We start from the raw sequence: 16176 nt of genomic DNA, 5'->3' as shown, positions 1-16176 counted from the left end.
TGAATATCAATGACAAGACTGACATTTTCTGAGGGCGCAGAAAACTGTTTTAAGAAGATGAAATCCACTGTTCCCAGCTGGGATCTAAGGTCCTATTTATTACTAACTCTTTATTACATGGCAGATTGTCTCAGAAAATCCAAATCTATCTGAGGAGGTACACCGACTGTTCTCTCTCTACAGTACTTACAGTAAAACAGTAAAGAACAAAAGTGTCTTATTCCTCCAACTGTCACAGACCTCCTCTAAATCTCTCAAATAACAGACTACATTGTCTAGCTGTTATGTTAGAACGACTTATTATTAGCTTCACCATTCACCTCACTTTCACATCAAATGAATTAGGAACCAGAACCTGCAGGATTTCTCTGTGTCGCTTTCCTTTCACCCCCATCACCCCACTCACATATGTAGGCTGCTGTGGGCTGTTCCAACAAACATCATTTCTATTCTGGGGGAATAAAAAATAAGCCCAGCTACTCCCAGTCTGGAAGATACTGCCATTACCAGACATAAACCTTCTATCTGTGGTGGAATTCATTTTTGTGGAGTAAGTCAGGCTTAATATTTTACTGGTTTATAGTGCTATGGATTTATACTGTATGGCATGGAGTTGAATGCCATTACACAAAGGTAGCATATAATAGTTATTAGATAAGTACCAGACACCGTCTTGTTCTTTTAAGTTTTAAGCAGCAGAAATTTGTGATCTTTGAACTTCCTCTTCTGGTATTTGTCATGGATCATGGGTTTTGTTGTGGTTTCTGTGTCATTTCTGGTTTTATTTTGAAATCTAGTTCTAATCTAGTCTCATTCTGTCTTATTTCCTGTCACTGTTCTGGACTCTTAAGCTGCTCATCCTAAGCTGTTTTATTTTGTTGTTACTTCCAGTTGTGATCAGTCCTGTTTAGTTTCTGCTTTATCTACCAGTCATGTTACTCACCACCTGTGTTCAATTATCTTAGAAGAAGAAAGGAAGGTCTGTGAACGTCAAGCTGGAGATGATTGATCTAATTATGAAGATGATCTAATCATTTTCTAACGCTATATAGTGGAAACAATTATTTAAGACGGTTGATCATTTTCCCTGTTGTGGTACAAGTATCAGGTATAGCACAGTTATGAAGGGTTAGGTTGTACCCGAGAGGCAAAACCCACAATTCTTAATGTGAACCCAAAAAAGATCCCACGTAGCAAAACTGCAAACACAGGTCTCAGACTAAACTTAATAACAAGGGTGCGGTAACAACAAGAGACGCTCAGACTAATGATCTTAGAACGAAAAGCCTCAACACGGGAGCTCGTAGAACTAATTACAGCAACACAGAAAACGTCAACAAAGCACAAGTGACTCAAAGATGGCTGTAAACATGATTTCACCAACTTTTAACATGAACGTGACCTTACTCTGCGTCTTCATGGACAGATCAGAGAAACCGCTTCAAAACAAAAATAGGAGATTAGCTGATGACTAAACTAACACTTCATTTCAAACACTAACATGTAGCTGGTTGATTTGACAGGTCGGCTACAACTCAGTCAATGCATGAGAAAGACTGGATTCCCAGCATTTTAGCAAAAACTCTCCTAAGAGCATGTCCAATTAGTGCAGGTTATTGTTTTGAAGACTCAGCAAGTAGATTAGACGCTACTTCTACTTCTATTATGCTTTGATGTCCTGTAAACAAAAGACTATGATCTGCAGGGAACTGTTTTTCCTACCGCCCGCAGGTGCCACTCTACATCCGCTCTACGTTTTTGTTAATTGAGTCAGAAATGACTGAAAAGTAGATCAAAACCCTTAAAATGCATTCAGTGTCATTCAGCTTCATAAAATCATCCATCCATCCATTTTCTGAACCGCTTACTCCCTAGTGCGGGGTCACAGGGGTGCTGGAGCCTATCCCAGCTGGCTACGGGCGAGAGGCAGAGTACACCCTGAACAGGTCGCCAGTCCATCGCAGGGCAACACATAGACAAAGCCAATCAACCTAACGGAGGGAGACGCAGGACAGGACTTTGGACTGTGGGAGGAAGCCAGAGAACCCGGAGAGAACCCACGCAAACACGGGGAGAACGTGCAAACTCCACACAGAAAGGCACCAGGGACGCCTCCGGGAATCGAACCCAGAACCTTCTCACTGTGAGGCGACAGTGCTACCCACCGCACCACCGTGCCGCCCTCATAAAATCATCTCTTCAGTAAAGTGATATAGATAATGAAGTTCCTGGAGGTGAAGCATTTAAACAAACCCAGTGATGTCATGAATGTCCAGCCAGTCGAGCCTCACTGGTTTGCTGCTGTTTGTCCCAGTAGGACGAAGCTGCCTAAGTTGACCCGAAGGTCAGAGACTCACTAACCACTAACCACACTGTGTCCGTTTCACTGTGCTTTACACAACGGACAGTGGCCTGCAGATCAACCTGCAGATCCTACGGTTGAGTAGTACAAAGTCCACATCTCAAAGACGTGGAATTTTCCTTTTTCATCATTAACAGCTGTGACTGGACTGACAACAGAGAGGCTTTAACAAGTGTCTACCAAACAAAGTGTAATAAATATTTTACAGCCCATCCTCACAATCACCACTTTACAAAGAAAAGAAGTTATGCAGAAAATAAAACCTGTGACAGGAGGGAGTCAAGACAAAATAAGCAAACATGCATTCAGAAACACATGGATTATGTGGAGCAAAAAGGAGAGTGATGGAACACTCATCTATAGCTGCTGTAGATGAAAACTGTGTGCTGCTGTAGATGAGTTGGGCAATATTTTACGTTCCTACTTTAAATCCACACGTTAAAGCAAATTCCCTGTAACAACAGCAGAAAATTGTCCTTTAGAAAATTACATCCACAGCCCCGTTTTATGTGAAACATGCTTCCTATTCAGCAGTATTTTTAGATTAGTTGCTAGTCATGATGCCTTCAAAGACAGCTGTGATAAAGTCCCTCATAAAAATGAGATAGAAACTAATGAATTAACGGAAAGCGAATATTCAGCATTCTATTTGACCTAAAGTAATTGAGAGTACTTTTTAATCAAATCAACACATTGGTGATTGAAACTAATACCCATAAGAATATTACATTGTCAGGTCATAGAGTTAATTACAACACTACTAAGGCTGCTCTGACCAAACTAATTAGTGGTTTGACATTTCACAGAAAGTGCCTCTGATTCTTGCTCAGTGAACCGTTCAGCATAATTGTTTGGGTACTTTGTTGTGTTATGTTAACTGTTATTACTGCACATATATGTACAGTAACTACTGTAAGTGAACCCGAGACTGATGCATCAGTAAATGTCTCCTCTCTGTAAATCTTCCTGCGAGGCATTTTTAGCAGACCACATAATGTGTGATGGAGGAGGCTGGGCCTCCTTTGTTGTCCATCAGTGAGTGGATAAGCATCTAAAGATCCTGCTCAGCCATAGTCCACCCACATGCATTTTTTCTGTCGTCCTGCTTAATTAGTTCCGTCTTTCTGAAGACTATGGAGGACTGGACAGTATAGTCTCTAATAGTTTTGTTGCACAGTAGAAAGTAGAAAGCCACAGTAGAAAGTCAAGCAAGCAATACTTGATGTTTGTTTGCTTATGCCCATGAAAAAACACAAACACCAACAAATGAACAAAAACTGCTTCAGACAATTGACAACTGGAACAGAAAGAGTTCAACATTAGTTATGAGGAGACAAAAAGAGCACAAAAAGCTGCAAATTGACCACAAAGAAAAGCAAAATAATAAAAGTTTTCACAAAAAAACAACACCTCATACCAAAAAAACCCAAAAAACAACACAAGTATGATTTCATGACAGGTTTTCACGTGTGATAGCAGGAAAAGTTCAGGTGCTTCATTTTATATAAAGCTAATAAAGGTCCTTCTGGCCGTGCACATGCCGGCTCAGTGGAACAGCTCTCTGGGACACGTCATGTAAGTGAATCATCATTATTGTTATTAATCACACACATGCTTCTCCTGCTATGATACAGTCAACTGGCTGCTGTGAAAAACATTAGTCTGCTGCACAAAATGCAGCAGACAATGGTGAGGATACAGATAAGAGGCTGATTAACATTTTTAATGCTATCTGTCAACATAATATGATCACGGCCATGATCACAGGCAGCACTCAAGGTGACAAGGGACAAATAAAACTTGTATCAGTAGTGACGCAATCACTGTTAACGCAAAGCTCCAATACGAACAAAGCTCTAACAGTGATTTTCCTAAACATTCTGCTGTAGCTGTTAAAATCATGCATGCATTGTAAGCACCTGTTGTATAGATGCACACAGGTACAAACGCATGACACTCACTCCTGTGAGACCGCTGGCCTGTCAGCTGTCGGTCTAGGTTTTAGCATCATGTGCTGTTGACTCCCAGCAGTAAGGAATTAAAACCCTCCGCTTGTTGTGCTGTTTTTTGTTTCACTACAATATTAATAATAATTGAACTTTTTTGATCCCACATTGGGGAAATTATTCTCTGCACTTTGACCCATCCCAGTGAGCTGCAGCTCAGGGTGTCGCTCACCTACTGTACCAACTGAGCTATCAGGCCACTGATGGTGATGTTCATTCTAAAATGGGGGAAAAAGGCCTCATGGATTGAAAACAGTGCACTTGAGTAATCACGTCCAGACAGTGGAAAGTGTGAAGGATGCGGTGATGAGCGCTGATGGGCGGCCGGCGGTACCACGTAGCCCAGGCTCGCTGTGCGCACCAACACAGAAAGAGAGACACATGCAAACACAGACACATCCTTCATCCACAGAGACCTGACTGATAGCCTGATCCATTTCCTGTATCCATTAGAGGCGGCTCTAGATTATGCAATTCATCCCAGGGCTATCATCCACCTCTATCAATAATAAACATCTCTACGAAACTAGGGCTGCCCTCAGAGGATGGAGACGCACCACCCAGCACGTTCCACTTCTGATGGAGCCCTTTGCCTGCTCGGCCTTGGACTGAGCACCGCTTTTACTTTCCGCGCAACTACACGTCCTCAGTTGCCAAGACCCCCAGGCGCAGTTTTACTTGTGCCTTCACATACTTCTCAAAGCTGCAGCTTTATCAGCTGTGACAGACGTGTCTCAGTGCTCATGGTGGTGGCTGAGAGCACCTGTAGCTCATGACAAGAGGCAGACACTCCCGTCTCCTGCCATTTCTTTCCGACGGCCATTTCATTTATGTTGGTGCAGCGTTTGTGACGTGACCCTGAACTCGTAAACTGGGGAAGGTGCCTTTATTAAAACATCTGTCCCAGTGTTAAACAAACATGATCTCTGTGAGACCCGAGTCAGAGGTTAATGTCTTAAGTTGCTTGGTGTTATTTAGGTCTCTGACTGACTGCTTAGGCACAAAAAAAAAAACAAAACTTAACCTTCCTTTTTAAATGAAATGTTTTTAAGATTGTGTTAGTAAGAAAGCGTTGTGTTACTGCTAATACTGTCCATTTAAGCATAAAAAATACTTTCAATATCCCAGGTATTCATCATGAATTCATTCTTTAGAGTGACTGATCGGTCTCATCAATAGCGTTACAACATTATCAATTAAGAAGAAAAAAGTAACAGCCAATCTGAACCAAAGTATGGAGCAGTGAAGTCACTATTAACAAAGACGACGCACACACTGAATGAAAAATCAATTTTCCGAACTGAAAATGAAACTGAATTCACAGAAAACTAAAGATTAGTTATATCATTACTGAGTCATTGCAAACGGCACTCTCCATTTACGGATGCGATCAAAACCGCCACCGTGCGTCTGTTAATACCACTGAGCCGACAATGTGCACCAGCTGTTTGTTTATACATGACCGGCATCATGTACAAATAAAAGACAGCCATCAGTGTCGTCCCAGCGAGCGCGGTGCCAGTTAACGTGCAGCGGTGCATGGAGCCACCCTCCCAAATCCCATCGACGGCAGCTTTTTCACACGCTGCCTAGCGATATAAAACATGATTAAGATACTAAATGACAGAGCATGACATCCTTGACTTTTACTAGTTAAGCCCAATTAGATGCACTTTGTTTATCCTGTATCAGTGTGTAACCTCCGGAGGACTGACCTTCGTGCATGTGGGAAACAGAGACAAGCAAACTCTAATAATGGCTAACTAAGGGGGAAAAGCACTGGCGTGGCTGCTGTGCCACAGATAATGGTCACAGACAGAGTAGAGGTCAATTTCCTTTCAGTTCCAATTATATCCAACTTTGTCCCAGAGAGAATGAACTTGGTTTAAGTAAGCACCAAGTGAAAAGGAGGCAAACAGACAAGCGCTGTGTTCCACTGGCTCCACAAAGTTTGATTGCGCCTGCAGTCGATGCCACAGTAAAAGGTGAACAGTGAAAAAACAAAAACAAACCAACAATAGATCCCTGAGGAGCGCCGTCAGAGTGACAAATGTGCTCTGTGCCTGACACTGTGTTGGATCCCACAGACCTCCTGGACAAAGGAGTGTCAAGCATCATCTGGGTAAGTGACAAACTCTCCTCCCATGATGCCTCGCGATGTTTACGAACACTGGTCAAGTCCTCACAATGGAAGCAAAGAAAGAGCAACGGCAGCGGAGGACGGAGGCCAGGAGGGTGAGCTATTTGGACAAGCGAGGGTGTAGAGAGAGACAGACAGAGAGTAATGGAAGGAATGGGAGTAACTGTGACAACAAGAAGATGGAGAGAGATAGAGGGCGAGCGGGAGGTGGCTCGCTCGTGCTTCTGCTCTTTAACTGTTTGGCAGTCTCCTCTTGATTAGGGCCTAGCCCGTCCGTCCCCGTGGAGTCTCGCCAGCCAAGTCACAGGAGACACACTCCTCTGTAATGGTGTCTGACAGGCCGGCCAGAGCCACAGAGGAGCTGACACAGATGCTCAGTTTTTCTGGAGAGATGCTCGACGCAAGTCCCAGTTCCCTTTGCTCTGCCGTCACTAGGTAGCGTCAATGCAACATGCCCAAATGTGGTGGAAATGCATACTGACACTAAGAACAAGTACTGTATCATCGTATAAGTTATTTTGTCGTGTACTTTGGGGATAAAGAAGGAATCTTTAGTTTTATCTAATTGTTTACTGGAACAAGAAAAAAGGGCAAAAATGGCAACAAATGCAGAATTCATGTTATGCTGAGCTTTGGAAAAAATAAAATTTCATTTTTAATGTCTATCCGTCTATCTGTCTGTCCATAAATAAAAAGAATATGAATCATTAGTCACCACCCCAAAAAGGAAAATGTCATAAAGCTAGCAGATGTAAAGAGAACAATGTTCCTGAAAGACTGTACTGAGGGGAAAATGACTTCTCACTACTCTGACCAAGAGTAACCGTAGCCGTTCTCTAAACTGCCTTCACAGTAGCATCTGTTCAAAAGACAGATCTGTTGTAAACTATACTTCAGTGTTCTTCACTGCACTACCTGTGGGTCAACTACTGTGTACAGTGGCCCTGAGGTAGTGCAATGTCAATAAGACCCCTAAACCAGCCGCTGTCAAAATTAGTTTTTTTTTAGTTGCATGTGCTCACGTTTTCAGATCACAACTGTGAATCTGAAAATCACCTCCTGTGATAACTACTGCAGCCTTCCTGATTTTAAGTGGCATATTTATCATGCCAAGACAAGAAGTGGTTGTCGCACAACTGAGGCGTCTGATTGTAGTAACATAAATAAGCATTTGGCATGACTGACTACACTGTAAACTGCCATATTGTGATACCAATTTTTGAAAATTGTTTTTCCCGGAAAAAATTAAATCTACTGTAAGTACTTCAAAACACAAATGCTTTGAACTGTATTACTCCAAATACACCTGCTTCTGCCCTTAGCAGATAAAGCTCAATCCGTCTGAATAGAAACACAAGTCACATGCGATATCCTTGTAAATACGGTGAACTGAAATTCATCATTTACTGCAAATCGCTCCTCAAACATGCTCCATGACTACTGTACATGCAATACATCAAGACGGTAATTAGGACAAAGAACGATGAGAGGATGATGAAAAGTGGAGAAAGAATGTGACGAAGGATTATAGTTATGCAAAAAATGGAGATAAAACAATAAATTTTTACCTTTTGTCTTTGTTTGTGTGGAATGCATTAACCAGGCTCTGCTACAACAACAAAGCGTTTGATTGACTTTATTTACTGCCCAACGTCAATACGAATTCCACACCAAACCTTTGCCTCGTTCAAGGTTGCTTTTGATAGAACTGCTTTAAAGTTGAATGCTGTGCACTCAACGCCATACAGCACCACACAGTATAGGTAAACAGCACTTAAAGGGTAGTTCATGAATTAAAATTCTTAAAGGTATGGCGACTACTTTGATTTGGGGTCTACGGGTTTAAAATATATCTGCAGCACTGCCGTTACCATTTGCCAGTAATTTCATTGTAAGTGGTTTTGTATAGTGTGAAAACCAAGGTGCGTTCGGTTCTATAAAAAGGCTGGAGAGTAGCCTTAGGTTCCGTGTGGCATTAGATATTCTGACACCTTTTAGTCACAGATGAATGCCTGTCATCATCGTTCCTGGTTGCTACAGCAGGGGTGGCCATTTATACAGACACGTCTGCATCAGGAAATAAATTCTCCCTTATTTAAAATCTCAAAGTCCCAGTCTGTTCACAGGGCTCTGGATAAATGCATGATAAATGAATGCAAATATATGGAATGGGGTCTGCATCAGAAGCTGGAGTCGTACCACCTGGGCCCGTGTGACTGCGCGTGTCTGTGTAAATGTAGAGGTTTTATCATTTTACATCCCAAATTATTAGCCTCTTTTTTGCAGATTCAGACAGTGTTTGTGCATCGGGCGCTTAGAGGAGCGGGAGAGGACAGATAAGTTTTACGTCCTCGGTTTGTGGAGCATAAAAGCTTTGGTGTGTGTTTGTGAAAGACGTGTACAGTACCAAAACGTTTTCACGAGTCCTTGTTTAGTGCAATATGAAGGACGTGCTGCCCTTCCACACCCTCACATCAACATCGTATGAACCCACATTAGCTCTTATGCTCTTTTCTCTGTTTCTGAAGTGCTGTGAGCTTCGGCGGTCCAGTCGTCGCAAACTGAACATTAGACGGCTTCTGGTTGTAAAAAGCAGGAGAGCAATTTGAGGTCAGCCATCGCACTGGATATTAGCCACATCAAGCACCCAGCAGGAAGCATATTGGAGACCAAATGTGCAAATTTGGTGTGTGACTAAGAATAAGCTGCAGGTCACTACAGGAAAGAAAATGACTGATCAGAGCTACTGTGGTATAAAATACAGTTTGCATGAAATTTTCAAAGTTCACCAACATCATATCAACTGTTATATATTCAATCAGTTCATTGTCTGAACCCCGCTTAACATGAAACCAAGCCCAAACAGAAATCGAGAGTTAGGGAAAACGAACAGCTGTGTGACGTGTCAGTGTCAAAACCTATGTTTTTATTCTATCTTTATTGCTGAGAGTCAGTCTGTGTGATTTGCAGAAACAAGTGCCTGTACATTACATATAAACTGACCGCTTGCCTCCTTCTACTGTGGTGAGAGCAGACTCGCGTGCTGGACGATTCACTGCAGGTGCGCGTGATTTGGGTCGTTTCACTTTGGCACCGCACGTTCGCACTTAATGCACAACCGTGAGGATTTAAAGTGCCACCGCTGCATCTGTGTTGACTTCCAGCCAAGTCAAACGCACAACTAGTGTTTGCACAATACAACACAATACACACAGATGAGTGTGAACATTTTACAGCTTCTTAAAAGACACCCAGCAGAACATAACATTCTCTATAAAATTCTCCCGAGTTATGTTGATTTTAATGCCTTTTCATTTAAATTGAATGACTCCACCTCTTGAACAGTTTCTTCAGTTTCTTGTAGCAAATATTATGTGTAATGTATATTAATTGTAGGTAAAAAAAAATCTTCACCCCCCCCCCCCAAAAACAATAGGCTGCAGGTACTCCTGACTCATCACACACACACACACACACACACACACACACACACACACACACACACACACACACACACACACACACACACACACACACACACACAGACAGCTGCTGGGTGAACACCTGTCACATGCAAAGCCTTGGACGTTTTCAGAGACATGCCACATGCTGCTGCATCATTTCTAACTTTTAAAAGCTACAACTATAAAAAGTCATTTGCAGACATCTGTGGATGTTTACGAAAGACATTTCTCTGTTAATGTGAATCAAAGAATGACCATATATGTAAACAAATACTCAAAATCTCAGAATGCAACAGATCCGTGTCAGCCTTCTGTCTGGAATCGTGGTCGTGGGAACTGGACTGTCTGTTCTGACTAAACATACCAACGACAATAGACAATAATAAATGATTATGAGACAATGTTAAGAAAATCACTGTTATACAGCAATAACAGACGTGTGCTCTGAATAAAACAGCAGGACTACAGATCTACATTTTATGCTCGGCTATGAAAAATGCTTTTGTGGTAATTCCAGATTTAACAATGTATTCTAAGCGTCACTGCAGAAAGCAATGAAATGTGCCATTTACGCCTTAGTGGAAGTTTTAGTTGAAGTGTTTCACAGCGCCATGAGCGCACATATTTTTAGAATGACGACCCCTTTGGGAATCAGCAATGTGACCTGACATTAACAAACCCAAACTGGCAGCAATAGCTTTTCCCAGCAGCAACTGTGAGATGAATTACAAAGAAATGCTGCGTGATTAGTCAGGGTAGGGTGTTAGTTGACAAATAAAGCAACTCATTTTCCAGTATGCGGGAGACTGGGAGAGAGAGCCTGATGCTCTTTAGCACCTTGACTCTGGTTAGCGAGGGAAAGTCTTGGCTCTTTCACGAGTCCGTGTGAGGCGAATCTAATGCGTCTTGGCAATGAATAGTGTCCATTGATTCCACCACATCAAACTCACTTCCTCCTCACAGAGTCCCTTGCGTGTCTCTTCCTTGGGGTTATTTTCTGTGTGAGAGTGCACGCACGCCCTTAGATTATGATAGAACAAAGAAAATCCATCCGAGTTGAGAATTTATACAACTTTCATGTCGCGTCTCGCCGGCCTGAATCAACTGCCAGCAGGAGGAAAATCTAGGGATGATTCTTTCAGCATTGATTGGAGGTGACTGATTATTCTGGAGCATGCCAACAGTTGCTTGGCGAGGAAGGTCATGTTTGCATTGACTGTTGAAACAAAGACGCCGACTTTGGGAGCGTTCCAAAGCGAAGGGCTGATCCCAGGCCCACGGTATTAAGCCAGAAACCGTGGTATGACCCGATCTATCAGGGAGCAGAGGGCGCCGCGGTGCACAGCCACAGCGCTATCAGTGTGAGATCTCCTGAAGAGAAATGGAGCCGTAATGTCATTTATCCACACTCCTCTGTTAACGTTTGCTCTCAGGGAAGTACGAAATTGAGATAAAAGCTGGTGACCAATCGAGTGTCAGCCCGCCTAGTGCCTGCCTGTGCTGATGACGCGCTGATAAAGGCGACAGATGAGAACACGCGCTGCCGCGTCTTCCGATCTCCGGGGGTTCATTTATTTAAGGCTCTGCGCATTAGTCGGCAAAGCTCGCAAACATTATATCAAAATCAATACCCAGATGACTAGTTTGCTCCTTTTTTATTGTAGGTCTGGTTGTAAAGTTAAGTAGGAGTCATTATGGAGCGTAGCATACTTTTCTAGATTTATGCCATTAATGAGAACCTTTCAGTGTTTGGCCTCATCGGTGCCATTCTTGTTATAAAGATCAAGAGCTTGCATGGGTCCAGGATAGTGACGTGGCATTTCACAGGGAGAGGGTAATGGACTCCTGCTATGCAGCCTGGTTCCCTCAGGGCTAATATTGTCCAATCAAGACAATTGACTTCAATAAGCTAATTATACAGTTCTTTAAAATACTGTTTTACTGTCTACCTTATTATAGATTTCCGATACCATAGTCAAATGCTGCACCTATTCTAGATTTACTGCTTTAGTTTCACATACAATTATTTTACAAATTTCAATTAGAGGTTATGGAATCAAAATGATGCAGTATGTCTGATGAATGTCTGTTTTTTATGCCTCCACTCATACTGATGTACTATGACATCAAAGTTAAACTCTAATGTTTATATTATAAAAAGAATAGATAAAAAGAACGTAGAAAAACTAAAGGACATGACCAAGTGCAGTATCTCCCAAATCTCGATCAACCGATCATGAGCTAAGTCTACTTATTAATGAAGCCAACTAGACTTAATTTAAACTTATTTATACTTATTTCTACTTAAACAGTAGGAATCACATTAAATTATATTATTACATGTAGCTAGCTGGATAATGTAAAAGGGCATCTATTGTTCCCTTCTTTATATTTGTTGATAATCAAGAAAACATTTCTAAAATGATCAGTCTTGTTCAATTTACCACTATTACTGCTGTCAACGTCCCAAAAACATTAATCTACACTCAGGCAGAGTCCAGGACTTTGTTCCAGTGGACGTGTCGTTAACAGAAGCAATCAGACTAATATGCAAGGAATGGCTTTGGCATGTTCATCTATTGCATATTATCCAGCGCATATTATGGCAGCTTGCCAACAAAATGTCTGAAACCTTATTGGTTTTCCTACCAAATTATCTAACACTTTCAGATGATTACAAATACAATATGTATTTTTACTCGAGTATTGTCTGACCTAATATATATTTAGTCAGAATAATACAGCATTTGAAACTTAACCAAAAGTTAATCAAAAGGTGTAGAAGCCTTTCACTACTTCTACTGTAGCTTGGAACCTGCTTATCCTGAAATGCTACCGGCAGATACAGTAGGGATAAATAAAGAGCAGATATACAGCCAGCCAATAATGGATTATCAATCATCAAAATGAATTATCGAAAACACAAACAAAGTTGAGCTTACCTTGAAATCACAAATGCACGTCACCATGTTCCCGATTCTTAGACACTCCCCATCAAACTTGCATGTGTTGGTGTCGCACAAGAACAGGTCCGTGTCCCGGTCATCAAAACCTGGAGGACCAAAGCCAACAAGAGACATCAGTGACTAAGTGTTTCTCTGTTCTGCCCTCAAGCAGCTCCGAGCACTGGGCACTATTCAGGGTCGTACATAATGAGCGTCTGCCATTAGTCATGGCTCCCATAGCACCATGAACTCTTTGATCACACACTGTGCACTTTAAAAAGACAATGCTAGTACACAATATTGTCCTTTACTGCCAACGTGATGAAACACATTTGAAAATCCCTGCTCTCTGGCCTTTGAAGGGACGAACAAACCATTTCTTTTATTTTAGAGGCCTGTCTATTGCAGAAGACCAACATTTGCCATTCCCCTCATTCAATAAATATTACATCTGGTGACTGGAGACCATAGCATTTGACTATTCCACGCCAGCATAGAAACATCTGTGTTAGTCAGATTTCTCCACCTTTATATTCATCGCTTTCTTCCCTCACATTTGTTTGTGTACAGTGCGGACGACTGACGAGGCGTTGTCCTGGAGAAGCAACCCTTGCATGTGATCTGATTCTGCGTTAAGGGATCTCAGATGTCTGCAACAAAGCATCCGGAATCAAATCAAAGGGTCACATGAGGCTGTAGACGGAGCTTGAGACTATTAGTCCACCTGAACTGATTATTACAATCTGTACATGTGAGCCAGTACAAACTGAATGTCTGTGTCCATAGACATGTCAAAAATACACATGATCTAGTTTATTGTAAAGTAGTTACAAATTTATGATATTTGTATTTTTCATCAGAGCAAAAAGGCCACATGATATATCATATCAGGGGGCGTGGCTTAGCAGGAGCATGAGAGACACAGACCAGCCCAGAGGTCCTGACACAGGGTCTTGAATACTTGCAGTTTAATTTTTACCCAATTTTAAAATAGCTTCTGCCTAAAAACAAACACATTCTAGCCGTAGTGTGAACCCCTGCCTCTCAGTCCACTGCAACTGGCTATAGCATGCACACAGTCCCTACAAGGGTATGGATAGTATATACAGGAAGGAAATTATGGGAAATTATGGCAGGTAGGAAATTATGCAAATTTAAGTCAAACTTTATAGCATTATATATTTTTCAATAAAGTTGATCACTGTCAGATTCTGAATATTTAAAAATGCCACCTACTGTACAACTGAAAAATAAAAAAATTCTTTTGCAGTGGATATTTAAAAACCTCATCGTGAAATCATTTGGTCAAACTTAATGCTTTTAGCTGAGGTGCACGTACACGACCCAGAAATAGGCTGTGACTGCTGATTAGCCAAGGGTCCATGCGGGATGGCACAACTCTGAGAATGTTGAAAAACATCTAAAAATAGGGACTTTAGATGCGAGGAGACAAAAATGCATATCCACACATATCCATATCAACAGGATTTACTTTCCTGCAGCAAAAGAAAACAGAGAAGGTTGCAGAATGATCAGATTACTGGACACAGATACAACGTCTTCTGTGAGACTTAAATGTGACTTCAAATGTAGGTTTGCTTTTGCTCCATAGCAGCTTTGGGCCTAATATTAAAAAAATTAGAGTATATATAAAAATATTCAAAACCAGTAGTTAAAATCAGATGTAATCTGTGATGTGACCAAAGTGGAGATTGTTCATTTATTCAGCTCAATTACTGTTATGTGGCCATATGGAGAAGTGTTTTTGGCCTATTCATGCTAGATTCCACCTATGCAACTCAGATCAAGTGCGAACATATTAAACAGATTTGTTCAATTAAAGCATGCAAACCTCACTGTTTAATGTGTGAGCTCTTTCTTTTTAGTTGGGAAATGAGTTTGTAGTCATTTCCCAACCAACCTTAGAAAAACGCAGCTTTTCCGTCCCCACGGTGAAAGGCCTCCCTTGCTACTGTCACTTAGAAGCGATACAGTTAAATCCTAGATTATTTTAATTAACTTCTTTCAACTGCACACCTCCATGTGAATGGAAACATTTTAATTGGAGCTCTGCTGTAGCCGACCTCATACAGATGTTCTCATTGGTCATGCTGTCCTCCACAGGTAGCGCACACATCAACCTCAGCTTTCTAATAATTCTTGTGGAGCAGGTAAGACATCACATTCAGGCTAAAGGATGTCTTCCTGTCTGGTTTACCCTGTCTCATCTGTATTATAAAACCATGTCACATATTCAAATACTTCATTATTTAATAAATATCTTTTCTAATAATCACTTAGCGTCTAAACTAAATGGTAAGAACCAGTCACCGATCAAACTTCTTGGCACGGAGGAATCTGACTGGGAATAATGCCCCACGGAGGGGGAGCCCATGCTAAATTGAACCTGCTATTTGCCAGGGTCCTGGATGACTATAAAGTGCGGGCTCTCTGCGCAAATATACAATCATTGAGCCAAGAACAGTGACATGAGAGGTCTTAACGCTTGAAGTGCATGGATGGAACAAAGCCTCAGCTTGAAGAGGGCCATATGAGGCAATCTGGAAGGCCACGAAAAATTGGCACCCAGGCAACAGGCATGTTAATAATACTCACAGGAAAGACATTGTTATGATGACAATCACACTACTGGCTGGTGTCTAAGCATGAATAAAGAAATACCAGGTCCTTTTCAGTCCCGCTGCTCCACCTTTTGTATATTTATTTTTGTGAAATAATTCCAAGTGTCCAATTTGACAGTTGACTACATACTGTATTTTTTAAACTTCTTATTTCATTTCTTTTCATTCAATCATTTTTAAGGCGTAAATAATTTGGTAAATTCAAATGCTGCTTTCTGTGACTGCACTACGTTTGGCATTTGACAAGCAGCAGTTAAAATACTGACATGTAGTTATACTGCAGCCAAATATGAGGCTTCTGTAGGAGAGTCTTTGTTTTGAGTTCACTCTGGCAAAGTCTGAAGGTAGAAGTAGTATCTAGTGTAGTGTTCGCTTGCAACTCTACAGGTGGAGTTTTGTAAGTGTCCGAAGGACAGAATGACGGCTATTGAACTGTGAGATCAACCATTAGAGCACTGGTCAGGCGTTATGTCCAGTCAAACCCAACGTCAGCATACAGTGTGGCATCCTACACTTCACATTATGGGGCTGTCCATAGGTAACAGTCACCGTAGCCACAAGCAGTTTTGATAAACTGCACCATTATATAAGTTAACATTATGATCTATAGCGCTATT

At 41.5% G+C, this 16176-nt stretch overlaps 1 protein-coding gene across 1 annotated transcript in view; it reads right to left on the bottom strand.

Moving 5' to 3' along the window:
- Positions 1 to 16176, bottom strand: part of tmeff2a (transmembrane protein with EGF-like and two follistatin-like domains 2a) — an 85254-nt gene that overhangs the window by 63920 nt on the left and 5158 nt on the right. The window contains exon 2 of the mRNA XM_029136283.3: positions 12915 to 13024. Coding sequence (XP_028992116.1) covers positions 12915 to 13024 — 110 coding nt within the window. The remainder of the gene's footprint in view (positions 1 to 12914; positions 13025 to 16176) is intronic.

The sequence above is a fragment of the Betta splendens genome, chromosome 21, assembly GCF_900634795.4.
Source record: "Betta splendens chromosome 21, fBetSpl5.4, whole genome shotgun sequence".
Taxonomy (NCBI): Eukaryota; Metazoa; Chordata; class Actinopteri; order Anabantiformes; family Osphronemidae; genus Betta; species Betta splendens.
Note: the sequence above shows the minus strand (reverse complement) of the source record. Positions and strands in the feature narration are given on the sequence as shown.